This window comes from Mustela erminea, chromosome 6 (assembly GCF_009829155.1).
Source record: "Mustela erminea isolate mMusErm1 chromosome 6, mMusErm1.Pri, whole genome shotgun sequence".
Taxonomy (NCBI): Eukaryota; Metazoa; Chordata; class Mammalia; order Carnivora; family Mustelidae; genus Mustela; species Mustela erminea.
Window position 1 is genome coordinate 95,734,361 of NC_045619.1, and position 15,035 is coordinate 95,749,395.

At 36.3% G+C, this 15,035-nt stretch overlaps 1 protein-coding gene across 4 annotated transcripts in view; it reads left to right on the forward strand.

Moving 5' to 3' along the window:
• Positions 1 to 15,035, forward strand: part of SLC16A7 (solute carrier family 16 member 7) — a 175,254-nt gene that overhangs the window by 87,516 nt on the left and 72,703 nt on the right. For 3 of the 4 annotated variants that reach the window (XM_032348826.1, XM_032348823.1, XM_032348825.1), the window contains exons 2-3: positions 9,021 to 9,149; positions 11,255 to 11,498. In XM_032348826.1, the coding sequence (XP_032204717.1) occupies positions 11,285 to 11,498 (214 nt within the window). In that variant the 5' untranslated portion in view covers positions 9,021 to 9,149; positions 11,255 to 11,284. Of the gene's footprint in view, positions 1 to 6,264; positions 6,286 to 9,020; positions 9,150 to 11,254; positions 11,499 to 15,035 lie in introns of those variants that run through there. The other variant, XM_032348824.1, reaches the window with a different exon arrangement.

Genomic DNA, 15,035 nt, shown 5'->3' on the forward strand with positions numbered 1-15,035 from the left:
TTCACTGTATTATTTACAATGATCATATTTGAATTGGTTGTAGATGAATTAACCTATTTTTCAAAGCAGACATAAATCCCCAAATTAGGGCAAATTATTAAATATATAAAATTAAGTTACTTTATATATTAACATATTATAATAAGTGTTATTCTAAATTAGTATAATTTTAAAAATACATATTTTTCCCCTACAAACCTCATGCTAAGACTATGGTGCATATATATATATATATATATTTTTTTTTTTTTTTTTAAGATTTTATTTATATATTTGACAGAGAGAGAGAGAGATCACAAGTAGGCAGAGAGGCGGCAGAGAGAGGGAAGCAGGCTCCCCACTGAGTAGAGAGCCCGATGCAGGGCTTGATCCCAGGACCTGAGACCATGACCTGAGCCGAAGGCAGAGGCTTTAACCCACTGAGCCACCCAGGTGCCCCTATTTATTTGTTTTTTTTAAATAGGCTCCATGCTCAATGCAGGGCTTGGACTCATGACCTTAAGATCAAAACCTGAGCTGAGATCAAGAGTCGGATGCTTAACTGACTGAGCCACTCAGGCACCCTATATGTATTTTTTCTTAATGCATCTCTTTTGTCACATGTTTTGAATTTTGCTATCATATTAGTTTATATCATTCTTTTTTCACTGACTATTATATAATAAATATTTCCAATGTTACTACATAATTTTCATAATTATCATTTAATAAATGTGTAACAGTCTATCAAGTGAATAACAGTAATATAGTCAACCACTTCCCACTTCCCAAGTTTGTGCATTAGGTTGTCTTTAGTTTCCCCGTACTATAAACATGATTACTCAAGGGAGAGAGGAGGCAGGACTTTTAGAATCGTGAAACTATGCTGACAAGGCATCAGGTGACAAAGAGATATGTTATAAATGGAAATAAATATATTCAGGATTCAAAAAAGAGCAGTGCTTCACAGGAAGCTTCAGCCACCTAGTGGGCAGGGGACTCAGTAGACCAGGAGAGTTTATCTTGGTGAAATGAAAGACCATATTACTTCATGCCTCTGGCCAGGTTGACTCACCTTGCTGTGGCACTATTTCTTAATCCTGCCCCCAATGGTATTGTATTTTAAAGAAACCTCTAGAAGATTCTAGCATATTTCTGAATCTCTTAATTGGTAGCATGAGATCTTACGGACTTTTTCTTGATTTTTGAAATGGCCTTTTTAATAGAAAAGTGAGAAAGAGGTATTCTCTGGCCCTGTAATCTTCCTAGAAAAATCCAGGAATTTTTTTTTTTTTTTTTAACACCTCTTCCCCAGTGCCAGTTTATTACCTTCTTTTCAAATCAAGGAAAGAAACAAACACCAGAAAATCTTTGAATGAAAAATGGAAGACCCAAAATCTGTTAGAGATAATTCTGCTTTTTTCCAGGTTGACCAGAGAATGTCACTGAATTTGAAAGGTGAGAAAGATAATCTGAATGGCTTTCCAGCTATGCTCCAACTGTGCTCCAATTCTAAACATTTTAAGAGAAACCTTAGGGACCATTTCAGGGAAGGAGTCAGGAAATGATAATAGATAGAGGTCTAGGATCTTTATGACTCCCCCACCCCAGGCCATCCCTCATTACCCAGAGTAACAGGTTTGGGTACTAGGAGTCTGAGTAAGACTTTGTTCCTAGAAAGGATTCTGTGGCTTTGAAAACTGTAGATGGAAAGAAGAGACACACAGATCAATTGCCATCCTCCCTAAGGATGGAGCCGTACACATTTTATGGCTCTGGGAGAGAAGAGAAGACTATGAACATGCTAATAGGTAAAATACTCAAGTAAGCTGTTCTCTAGACATGAAAACATATTTAAAAGTTTGGGGCAACTCCTCTTATCCAAACAAACTAGGTTGCATACTTTTAAGGCTATTAGATAATAATTCTAATAATTACTAGGGCTTTATTGAATGCTTAATTGATCACTAAGTTTGTGTGATAATCACTGTTAAAATTCTCATTTTACAGTAGTGAAAACTAAGATTAAATGTCACATCTCAAATATGGTGGGATAGAGGTTAGAATTCAGGGAGTTTTGACACAAGGGTGTGTAACTCCCCCCCCCCGCCCCGCCCCCGTACTGCAGGGCTGTATGCTAATTCTTAAGTGGTAACAATTCTTATTTCCAAGATACTCATTTCTCTTTCACTTTCGTTCCTTTGAAGATGTTTATCGAACACCTCCCAGGTTCTGATAATAGAGTTAGATAAGATCAATTCTGTCCTCTAGAATAGGGGAGAGTGCCAAGGAGGTGTGATATATATATATTATGTGATATATGTGTTATGGTAAACGTATGCACAGGGAGTTAGGATTGGGGTTACAGCCAGATTTCACCGGTAAGGGAGCTGAGGTATCTCGGTGTCTTAAATTATAGAGAGGAGTGAGCCAGAAGGAGAAAGATAGTGGTGAAGAACACTTCCAGGGGAAGAAATAGCAGGCGTGATACGCAGTGGTGAAGCATCATGATGGCTCAAGAACTACAGATAGCTTACTACAAGCATTACAGCCAGTTCTTGCAGGTGTGTTAGAGAAAAAGCCTAACCAGCAATTTTCAAATACTGCAGCGCATCAGAATCACCTGGGGGATTTGCTGAATGGAGTTTGCTGAGGCTCACTTGAAGGGTTTTCCTCCAGCAGATTTGAGTTGGTAACCTAGAATTTAGGTGTTTACCAAGTTACCGTGTAATGCTTATGCTCCTCAGCTAGGACCACACCATGAAAACTACTACGTAAGGTCTAGAAACAGGGGCCGATTTCTTTTTACTGTAGTATGATTAAAATTTAGCTAACAGGAAAAAAAGCATTTGGGAAAAAAAAAAGATGTGAAAATTCTATATGTAATATGAACAGCCAAACTAATACATAGGGGAATATATATTTGCATTCTGAAGTTTTGTGTTGGGCGTTTGTCTAAAGATTAATAGAAAACTAAGATATACTTATTATTGAACATTTGGACATTTCAAAAACACATGAATTAAATGCCACCTCTTTCCAAAGGCGCCAGCTGTTAATAGCTTTTCACATGTACGTAGAAGACTGGTTTGTGGGTGTGTGGCTTCATGCTCTGCCTCCAATTTCATATCAGTGCCTCCTCTCTGTGTCTTCTCTTCTGTGTGTCTGTCTTTAAACCCCCTCTGCCTCTCCCTTATAAATATACCTGTGATTGCCTTTCGGGACCGCCTGGATAGTTTAGGATCCGCTCCTCTTTCAAGATCTTTAACTCAGTCATCTCTTTTGCCATGAGCCTTGGTCTGTTGGGGCTTCTATAACAAAATACCATAGGCAGAGTGGCTTTCTGGAGGCTGGGAGGTCCAAGGTGAAGGTGGCAGCAAGTTCTGTGTCTGGTGGGAACCAGCATCCTGGTTCATGGATGGTTGTCTTCTTGTGCCCTAACATGGCAGAAGGGATGAGGGAAATTTCATGGGCCTCTTTTGTAAGAACATTGATCTCACTCTTGAGGGCTCCCCTCATGACCTACTTACTTCTCACAGGCCCCACCTCCAAATATCATGTTGGGGATTAGGTTAGATGAATTTTAGGAGGATACAGCATCAACTCAGAAGTCTAAAGCCCAAAGTCTCATCTAAATCTCAAAATCAGATATGGTTGTGACTCAGGGTATGATTCATCCCAAGGCAAATTCTTCTCTAGCTATGAACCTGTGAAATCTTCCAAAATGTATCGGTGAGACAGGCGTGGGATAGATATTCCCATTCCGAAAAGGAAGAATAGGAAAGAAGGAAGGGGTTCCAAGTAAGTCTAATACCCAATATTAAATCTTCAGAGCAAAGAACATTAAATTTTAAAGATCAAGAATAATCTTAGGGCGCCTGGGTGGCTCAGTGGGTTAAAGCCTCTGCCTTTGGCTCAGGTCATGATCTCAGGGTCCTGGGATCGAGCCCTGCGTCGGGCTCTCTGCTCTGTGGAGAGCCTGCTTCCTCCTCTCTCTGCCTGCCTCCCTGCCTGCTTGTGATCTCTCTCTCTCTCTGTCAAATAAACAATAAAAAAAAATCTAAAAAAAAAAAAAAAAGAATAATCTTCTCTCATTGGATGCTCTGCCTTCTGGCCCCACTGGGCTATGGTCTCATCTTCGCAGCTCTCACAGTTAGCGAGAATACTCTCAGGATTCTTGGGACAGCCCTTTCCCCGGGGTAGAAGATGAACACAGTTCAGCCAAGTTCTTAGCCCCTTTAGGGAGCTAGGGACTGCCTTTCTCTCACTGTCTAATAATACATGCCTGGTTTCCATCAGACCTCAGCCGAGTGGCCTTTACCCTCCATATTTCTATAAACATGCTATTCAGGATTAACTTTGGTATTCTTGAAGAAGACTCAAGCTTTTTTAAGTCTCCTCTTAATTGGCTGCCACCAGAATCAACCTTAATAATCCTTTTATAATAATGCCTTTTTCTCACATGCATCTCAAACCTGGTCCAGCTTCTTCTACCCACTACCCAATTCCAAAGCCACTTTCACATTTTTAGGTGTTTGTTATGACAACATCCCCTTCCAAGTACCAATTTTTATCTTAGTCTGTTAGGGCTGCTGAAACATATACCACAGACTTGGTGGCTTATAAATAACAGAAATTTATTTCTCAGAGTTCTGGAGGCTAAGTCTAAGATCAGAGTGCCAGCGGACTCAGTGTTTAGCAGGGGGGTCCTTTCCTAGTTCATAGCCAGCCTCGCCTCGCCTCCCCCCCCGCTCCTCACCTCCTCTTCTTTCCTTTTCTTCTCTTCTCTTCTTTTCTTTTTTTTTTTTTAATGTGGGTTTGTAGTTTTTTTCTTTAATTCTTAAAAAAGATTTTGTTTATTATTTGTCAGAGAGAAAGAGACCACAAGCTGGTGGAGTGGCAGGTAGAAGGAGGAGCAGGCTCCCCGCTGAGCAGGAACCCTAACGCAGGGCTCCATCCCAGGACTCGGATCATGATCTGAGTTGAAGGCAGAGGCTTAACTGACTCAGCCCCCCAGGCGTCCCCACAGACAGCCATTTTTCACTGTGTCTTCACTGGCAGAGGGAGTAAGGGACTCCCTGGGGCCTCGTTATAACGGCACTAATCCCATTCATGAGGGCTTCACCCTGCTGACGTAATTGCCTCCTAAAGGCCCTCCCTTCAAATACCTCACAACTGGGGATTAGTTATCAACGTACGAATTTTGAGGGAGCACTCAGTTTCTGGGACCATGTAAGATATATAGCAGGTTCTAGGGATTTGGACACGGACATATTTCCAGGGCCCCTATTTAGCCCACAACAACTGCTTTTACACACTTCTTTAAAATATAGTACTAGAAATCAGGAATTGTTTGGTGTGAGATGTCCATTTCCAATTCCTTATAAATATGTACTGACTTACATTACTTTTTTAATTTGCCCATTATAAAAACATCTTTAGTTAGTTTGACCTTTATTATCAATTAGCATTCTCAGAGTCCTTTTAACTACAGCAGTAGTTCACATCTAAAAATAGGTTTCGTGTTACTGACATTTTGTGGGCTATGCACTATTGATATGTCTCTTGTCTAGTTGTCAAAGTAAATCAGTCTATAGGATTTAAAACATGGTCCATCAGGAAGAATAAAATAATCTCTCAGGATTAGATTCCAATTTTAATTCAATTACCTGTTAGAAAAGAGAAGATTTGGTTCAGTTTAATTCCTGTTAAAAAATTTGGTGGGTTGTCATCTAAACTGGAACATTGTATATTAATTTGACATGACTTTATCCTTTTGTATAAGAAAAAGGAAACAAAAAGCATAAAGACTAGTTCATTATTCTTCAAGGAACATAGTAATTCCTTTAGGTGAACACCCAGCCACTTTATAGGTAGGATGTGAAGAACAAGTCATGCTTTATCTCTAGGCTACCTAGATTAATTTACAACGAAGTCAATAGTCTCCTAACATTCATTGATTTAATTTGGGACTTAGTTTGCTGAGTGCACTATTTTTGGACTATATTTTGAAATATAAACTTCTGGATAGTTTTGACTATTGATAAGGGTTCATAAAATTGATTCATACTGATTTAGATTTGGGTAGTTAAAGAAATAATTATTCACAAAGTCTATAAAGGAAATCTGATATTCTGTACAACTAAATGAGAAAAGAACTTAAATATAGCACTAGAGTCTAACCATTGATCATCACTAATAGTTTTATTATTTCTTTCTGCTACATCTTCATCTCCTTAGTTTAATCAACCCATATTGATTTCTAGAAGACAAGGCAAGGTTTGGGGCTTTACCACATCCCACCATGTAAGTTTTTTTTAAAAACACTTGAAATAGACAAATGTTTTCAGTAGTCATTAAGTCATCCTTTTGTCAATGACAGTGATATATTGTAGTCCATATACTCAAAAAAATTATAGACAGTGTAGATGTAAATAAGCTGAAATAATGATGAATTTATAAAGACTTTGAGGGATAGTTGAGGTTCAGAATTTCAGAGGACAAATATTTGAATTACAGTGGACAATTATGTGAAATTGGGAAATTCACCATTGGAAATAAAACTGAAGGAGTATATTTGTAAGCAGAAAGAGCAGCCTCTAAGGTGCTGGGTTAAAGTGGAATCAGTAACAATGGGCCTAACAAAAATACTGTCACAGTACCAATTTAATCACTTACTGGACATTACACTTTGGAAAAATCACTTTACACCTCTGATTCTTTATGCCCTCTTCTCTAAATATGATTAAAAACATCACTTCATCTTCATTCATGGGATTATTATAATTAATTGAATCTTTGGAAAAACAGTTAAGCATTGTTTTTTGTGTGTGTGCATCCTGTTATAAGTAAAAGTTACCATAAAACAAGTTGCATATATGCAAACTGTCAAGAAACCAAATTAGCTGAGAGCATAGTCCAGCTTCTAGCTGTAGTAATTAACACAGCTTTTGTAGGGGCCAATAAACTTTATGCCTCCTTGGACTTTAGGAAGCAATCTCCAAAATAGTTGCTTTCCCAAATTAAAGGAGAACTTTCCCATATTCTTAAGGACTGTTGATCTTCTACTGTTTTTTCAGTAGGACACACAATTCCAAAACACAGCTTTTCATTTTTAAAACTGAAGACCAATATATGGGCCATATGAGTATATTTGCATAAACATGTATTAAAATACGATAGCTTAATAGATGTAGAGAAAGGGATGTAAAATAGATTAATGTAACTACCACGCAGGAAGTTATAACTTCTAGGATTTGGGGCCATTTTTTGGAAAAAAGCCATGGATATGGGTTGGTCTTTCTATAAGAAAATAGACTAGTCAGGTTAAAGCACTATGAAAGGTTTGTAGAAATGTTGGAGAGCATTTAGAATGTGGACTTGTCAGGATCTCTTATCATGGCCTCTATGCTGACCTCTATAAAGCATGATGATAATTAAGTATAGACTGGAAGGTCAGAGCCCAATATTCAGAAATGCCTCAGGCTTTCCTCTGAGGCTTTGCCCTGAACTCAGGGCAACTCTCTCTGCCAGCGGAAACTGACAGGAAATTTATTTCCTCAAAACATAAAAAGGTTTTCTGCATTTGGATGAGCTGGTTATAAGTAGTAGGATGGGGCTGCCGTCCCTGAATTACCTGGCTTAAGAAGGCTACCAGGGCTCCTGGTAAGACCACAACAGATGTTTCTCCTCACCGCTATAACCCCAGACCTAGGAGACCCATTTAGCATAAACTCTTTAATTTGAGCATTAGTTAAAGTTTTCATTTCAGGAATGCCTGTGGTGGCTCAGTTGGTTAAGTGTATGAATATTGGTTTCAGCTGAGGTCATGGCCGCAGGGTCCTGGGATGGAAACTTGGGTGGGGTTCCACACTCAGCAGGGAGTCTGCTTGAGATCCTTTCTCCCTGGGCCCCTCTCCCCACTCATGTTTCTCTCTTTCTCTCTCTTTCTAAAATAAATAAATCTTTTAAAAAACCTTTAATTTCAGTCTTACCCATTTCTCAGATTTTATTCATGACTTTATAATTCCCTATCATTCTAGTCCCGACTCTCAGTTTCTCACTGACTTGGCAAAGAGATCACAGCCTCTCCTCATCCTTTCATTCGAATCTCAGTTAGCCTAGTGACTGCATTGCTTTTTTCAACACTTTAGGATACATGGCCCTACATGCAAAGCAGGGAACTGGTTATTTAGTTCAGAGTTGACTTTTTTTCAGCTTTAATCTGGGCAAAGGAATGTCCACCCTAAACAAACACTAAGTACTAGATTCTATGTATTCAGCACAAGATTTAAGTTGAAATGAATGTATTTGATATATCTGGGAATTTGAATATATCTATCACCCAGATCTGATTAGGAAGTTTTAATTCTAAATCAGAAGATCCCTAAAATGCTTTTAGTCCCTTTCATAGCCAGTCTGTCTCATTGTGAGACATATTATTGACAGTATTTCTTTTAAAATTATTATTAAGTTAGCCACCATACAGTATATCACTAATTTTTGATGTATGTTCAGTGATTCATTATTTGCATGTAACACCCAGTTCTCATTACAAACCATGCCCTCCTTAATACCCATCACCTGGCTACCCCACTCCCCCAACACAGCCCCCAAACCCTCAGTTTGTTTGATAATAGTTCTAATAATTCTCTTTTGAACTTTCTGTTTCCATTGTCAATGGATAGTTTCTTTAACTGAACTGTAAATTATTTAAATGAGTGTAGGAAATTATTTGAGGGACAGCTAATGAATGCCAATAAATAAATAAATTTCCTTCTCATAATAATAGATGTGCAATCTAATGTTATTTATTTTTTAAAAACCTATTTCTTCATTTTGTGCTTACAGTTCTTTTCTCATGCATATATTTGATCATTTTGATCATACATTACAGTTCTATCAGTGGATTGACAAAGAAATTTTGCTAATTATTAAAACATGGTCACAATATCCTGGGATAAATTAAAGCTAGTGGCTCTAATGGGGCTTATGGAACTCAATTATACATGTAACCTTTGTTTTTTTGTTTTTTCCTTTAGATAATCCAGAGTCTGCTCTACCTCTCTCCCTTTGCATTGCCTTCACATATCACTTCAAGGAACAGTGACTGGACTTAAAATTCCACAGATAATCCAAAAATATCTGTTCAAGTTGGCATCTATCAACAGGTAAAATTACACTTTTAATTCCTGCTTTTCTTGATTATTTCCACAAATAAAAAGAAAGAGACACCACAGGTATTAGTTGTGGAAAATATTACAGAGTAGTGCACAGGAGAATAACACCACACCAGCGAATGTGTATGAATTGGATCTTGACTACTGATCAAACCAAGAGTTGTTTAATAATGAACAGGTGGTAATCTTGGAAGTGAAATTTTTTAAGGGTTAATTGGTTAGACTCCACTCTATAATTATTTTAGCTAGGAGATCACAAGATATCAATTTATATGGAAAAAACTAAATAGCTAGGAGATAGGGAAGTGAAAAGGCATGAATAATGACTCTCAACCTGGACTATGCAGTTATACTTAAGGTCAATATGCTGGAAACAGATGCAAAATACCACATATAGAAATAAACTGGTGAAAAAACCATATAAAAAAAGAGGAGGATTAAGGTGAAAAAAAAAAAGCTCAATCACATAATATTTTTTAAGACCCTCCGGTTTTGAACTATGAACACAGATGCCTGTCCACACAATAGAAATCCTAACATCAACCTATCTCATTAGTAAATTTCAGTGTTCATATTCATAACAAGACTTGAATATTAGTACCTTTCAATCTTCATATTGATATGATATTTAAATAATGTATTTAAGATTATTTAGAAAAATTTTGGTTGAAGTGACTGAGAAGCAAATCATCCAGTTGTATTTCTAAGTGTTTATAATAGCAGATGTGATAAAAGCTATGGTAGTTTAAAGTCATGAATTGACAATGAAAGAGATGTTCTTTTATGCAAACAGGAAAATTGCAGAGAATTTCTCTACCTATTTTAAATTTCATTTTTATCATTTTTTTCCCCTATGAATTTCTGAAAGCCAAGTCCTTAATTATGGACTGTTGTCCTATAACTATGGACAAATTAGGAAAGCTTAATGTAGAGGATATTTTCATTCAAAATCTAAAAAGTGCATATAGATGGTCACTGAAAATATCCTTGATATAATTTGACAGTAAACAAAAATTAAACCTGTCTCTGTTTTCATAGATATATGTTTAGTTTTTTGGTGGGTTTTCCGAAAACATGTGGCAAAATTAGATTTTATTAACTTACTTCCAGCATTATTTTACCAATAGAAAATTTTTTTTTTCAGTTGAAACATATTCACAAATAAAATGAGAGTAGTAGGAAGAAGATACTGAAAAATGCTGGCAGTTACAGCTAAAAGCTAAGCAAACAGCATTACTGCACAAAGAAAGATTGATGTTAGGGAACCAAGATGTTTTTAATTTAATTTCAGTTGTGTGAAGCTATATGTGATCCTTGCTTCCTCAGGAGAATGCATGCTCTTATGCCACAAAGCTAGCAGTTGTGTTCTTAGGTATATTCAAAGAGGAAGTCCTTTCTTTTAACAAACGATGACACACCATCTATTTGTTTGGAAGACTCTTATTGCTATGAAAAATGCATAAAATGCATCATTCATTAAATAATAAGTAGCACCATTTTGAGAAGTGCAGTAGAATTAATTCATTAAAACCATAAAACTTCTAGTGCTATGGGTCTAGAAAATAGGTCCATGCTGAACTACTTTTAAGTATTCTCAATTATTAAAAGTAGAAAAATTATAGATTATTTCTAATAATCTAATATTTCTAATAACTAAAAAATCTACTATTTAGTTATTTAAAATCTATAAGATTCAATACGTGGTCCTTTTTAACCTTTGTAAAGAAAATCTTAAATATTTTGGATTAAGAAAGTATTCTGTTTTTAAGTGATGACAGCTCCATTTTTATTATGCTTAGAATTTGGATAGAGATAGCTTTTATTTTGGGGTTGGTACTTCAGTACAGATCTGAATTATTTAAGTAATTTTTGAGTAGTTTTTATTTCCATAAACAAATTAAATGCTTTCAGTTTTTAGCCCATAACAAAGTTACATACCTCATTCCATTTTTTGGTTAATTTTCTGAGTATAAGAGTTAAAAAATATTCATGAGAAATTATATACTTATAACTGTAAAATATTTTGGTGACTATCAAGAGTAATATCTGAAAATGGAAATAAGGTTTAAACTGTTATTTCATCTTTTTTTAAATAGGTGACTTGAATCTCGAATAGAGGAGCAGAAATGCCACCACCAGTCGGTCCCCCCCTATACCCACCTCCTGATGGAGGCTGGGGCTGGGTAGTGGTTGGAGCATCTTTTATCTCCATTGGATTTTCATATGCATTCCCCAAAGCTGTCACAGTGTTCTTCAAAGAAATTCAGCAAATATTCAACACTACTTACAGTGAAATAGCCTGGATATCATCCATTATGCTGGCTGTTATGTACGCAGGAGGTAAGGTTTCTGGGAATAAATGGAATTTCAGATTCAGAAAACAATGCTTCAGTGCCACAGTGCTTTACATGTAATGTCTTGGTATATTATAGCCCTGTTTTTGTGTTGTAGTCATTTAAAACCAACCAAAAGTATAATCCCAAATGAATTTTTAATAATTTTATTGATTCTGCATTTTGACTTATTCATTTCATTCTTTAATGTTACTAGAGTATTTATTAAAGAATGAGGATTTATTTGAACAAAGTAATGTTTACTAAATTATGGAATTTCCGAAGGAGGCACCTTTCTATTTAAGAATGGAATAAAGTCTATATGTTTCCTCCCATTGTTACCATTGGTAGAAATGCTTTTTTCCTAATGAGAAAGAAATTCCATTTGCTGACGATCTATAAGCCTGCAGCTGCAGAAATGGAGTGTTATCATGTACATTCTGGTTCTATTCCAGTTTGTGTGATCAAAATAATTCCTTATTTCTGTAGTACTCTTTAAATATGACATTTTAAAAAAAGATTTACTTACTTTAGGAGAAAGAGAGAGAGAGAATGGAGTGAGAGGTTGAGGGGGATGGAAAAGGAAAATCTCTAACCAACCCCCGACTGATTGCAGACCTAATGTGGGGCTTGATCCCACAACCCTGAGATCTTAACCTGAGCTGAAGTCAGGAGTTGGATACTTAACTGCCTCTGCCATCCAGGCAAGCTCTAAATATGACATTTTTAAATGTAAATGGTTGCCTGACAATTATCTTGTTATTTTTCATGTTTAGATGAGGGTAAGATTCATGAGGGAGAACAAATCAAAGAACTTTATCATTTTTGAATTTTTTAAAAATTGGAGTTATTAGTGCATTATTATATCCTTTATTTTCTTAAAATCAACCTAAACAGCAGACCAGATGGTCTCTACATTTTTTAAAGTCATTATGTAAAATATTTAGGTTTTAGAGTTTTCATTTTTCGAATGGATATTTGACTTTAAGAGACAGGTATAGACTCAGAATATAAGCATTGGAAGAAATTATACAAATCATCTAGCACAATTTCTTACCTTACAGTTGGGGATAATATGGCTCATAATGATAGGGATATACCAATAACAACAATATCCAATATTTATTAGTATTTACTTTCAGCTAAGTCCTCTCTAAATACTTGCTGTGTGTCTGACAATTTAATCCTCTTAACACTGTGTACGTATTATTTTCTCTCCATTCTGTAATTGAAGAAATAGAGACATAAAATAGTTTCCCAAGACAAACAGCTCATTAGAGGCAGATAGAAATCAAGACTCAAAATATTGAGTCATGTGCTCTTCTCCCTTTCTCGTATCTTCCTCTTTACCTCTAGAAAGTGATAGAGCCAGATCTAGGCCAGGCTTCTAGAGACCGAATTCAGGTGCAATCCCCCCCAAGGTCATTTGTCAGTGACATAATAATCTACAGGATACTCTCTCTCTCTATGGTGAAAATGTGGTCCTCCAATGATTCTGTGTGTGTGTGTACGCGCGTGTATGTTGGTATGTGTTTTTCTACTTTCTGTATGTTGGCAATGTTACATTAATCTAGTATGTTTCCTTTACCCTTTTTAGTTAGGTTAAATGGATGCATTGTTGTTCCACTACTAAAAGGTGTCTTTAAAATGTTGTTTGAGTGTATCAATGAAAAATTCTGCTTCTAAAACACATTCTGAGTATCTCCTTTGGACATTGCTTTAAGGATTCTATGTTATTTCTGATGATATAGAAACAATAGATACTGTGTAACTGGTTTTGTTCTTTTATGGAAAGGGTTAGGTGTTTATTTAATAATGTTTTACTAGAACAACATACAAGTCACCCTGTCCTGAGCTCCAAAATGTGCTAATGTTAAGTTACGTAGTTACCCGCCTTTTAAATACAACTGAAACAGATTCTGCTAGTGAATTCATAGAAGTCTACTGAATTTGACCTATGCAGTCATAATTTTATGTTGAATAAGTAGTTGACTAACTCATAAGCAAGAGAAAAATTTGTATAACTTTTTCGTTAAGTCAAGTCTTAATTGACCTTATTAATTTAAAGCAAATAACCTCAAAGTCCCAGTACCTCAAAGGAATACAAGTTTACTTATTGCTCAAACAATGTTTCATCTGGTGGCTGTACCATCACATGAGACTTTGTGGTGTTTCTAAAATCTGCTCCTCTTGGCTAGCCAGAAAATGAACACAAATAACATGGAAGATCATGTGGGATATTTTGGGGGCCAGGCCTGGAAAGGGTAAACAACATTTCTGCACATATTTTGCTGGTCAGAATTCTTGTGCTGCTCTACATGAAGAGTAGAGCCAGGGTTGCTGGAAAACACAGGATTCCTAGAGGAAGAAATAGAGTAGGATTGCATCCTGTAAGTCTCAGACAGAGCCTGATACCCCAGCTATCAGTCTTCATCCAATGAAAGTAGGATGTATTTATAGACTTGTTAATGTCATATGATAGCTTCCACTCCCTGGCTGGATCTATGGAAAGGTTTAGAATGAAGAATGATATAATTTCTTTTCTCAAACCATTAAATCTCAGTATCAAATTATAATGTGTAAATGCCTATAATATGTATTTATTATTAAATCATTTTTCAATTTATTCATGTCCTTATTTCCTATTTTAATATGTATACATGTACATATTATACATCTATGTATAATAATAATATATGTGTATATATTATACACATATGTATATATATATTATACATATTTTTAAAAACCCCAAAGAAGGGTGCCTGGGTAGCTCAGTTGGTTAAGTGTCTGACTCTTGATTTCAGCTCAGGTACAGTGTCAGGGTCATACGAAGGAGCCTTGCGTTGGGCTCTATGCTTAGCTCAGAGTCTGCTTGTCTCTCTCCCTCTGCTCATTCCCTCTGTTCTCACTCTGTCTCTATATTTTCTTGCAAATAAATAAAAAGCACAAAACAGAACTCTTTTGAAGCTCATCAAAAAAATGGTAGTTTGGGGATGCCTGCATGACTCAGTTCATTAGGCTTGACTCTGATCTCGGCTCACGGTCGTGAGTTCAAGCTCCGTGTTGGGCTTCATGCTGGGCATGGAACCTACTTAAAAAAAATGTAGTTTGGTTAAATAAGTAGTTATCAATTCAGGAAAAAAATATCTTAAGATGTTTAGGGTCATAGATGAAAAAATCTTTCCAAAGATCAGTAGGAATTTTCTACTTGCTTCAAGAAAACAAATGCTGGACACATGAAGATACTTACGTAGTAATTGATGATGGTGATATCTAGGTGAGATCCACTAAGTCGCTGGAATATTGCTTAGCATCGTTAGTTGTCAGAACTGAGACATTTTCTTTATTGTCTCTGGCCATGGAGAAGACAGTATTTGCAGAAGATTTGCTACACTGTGGTCTTTCCCTAGAAAGTGGAAAAGCAATCCCAGGCCTGAGGCCTGTGGATAGAAATTTTATTACCTGCCATATCCACTGGTTAATGGAGAACTCATCATACTTTACGTGGTTTGTTGAAAATAACATTGGTGTCGTCTCTTGA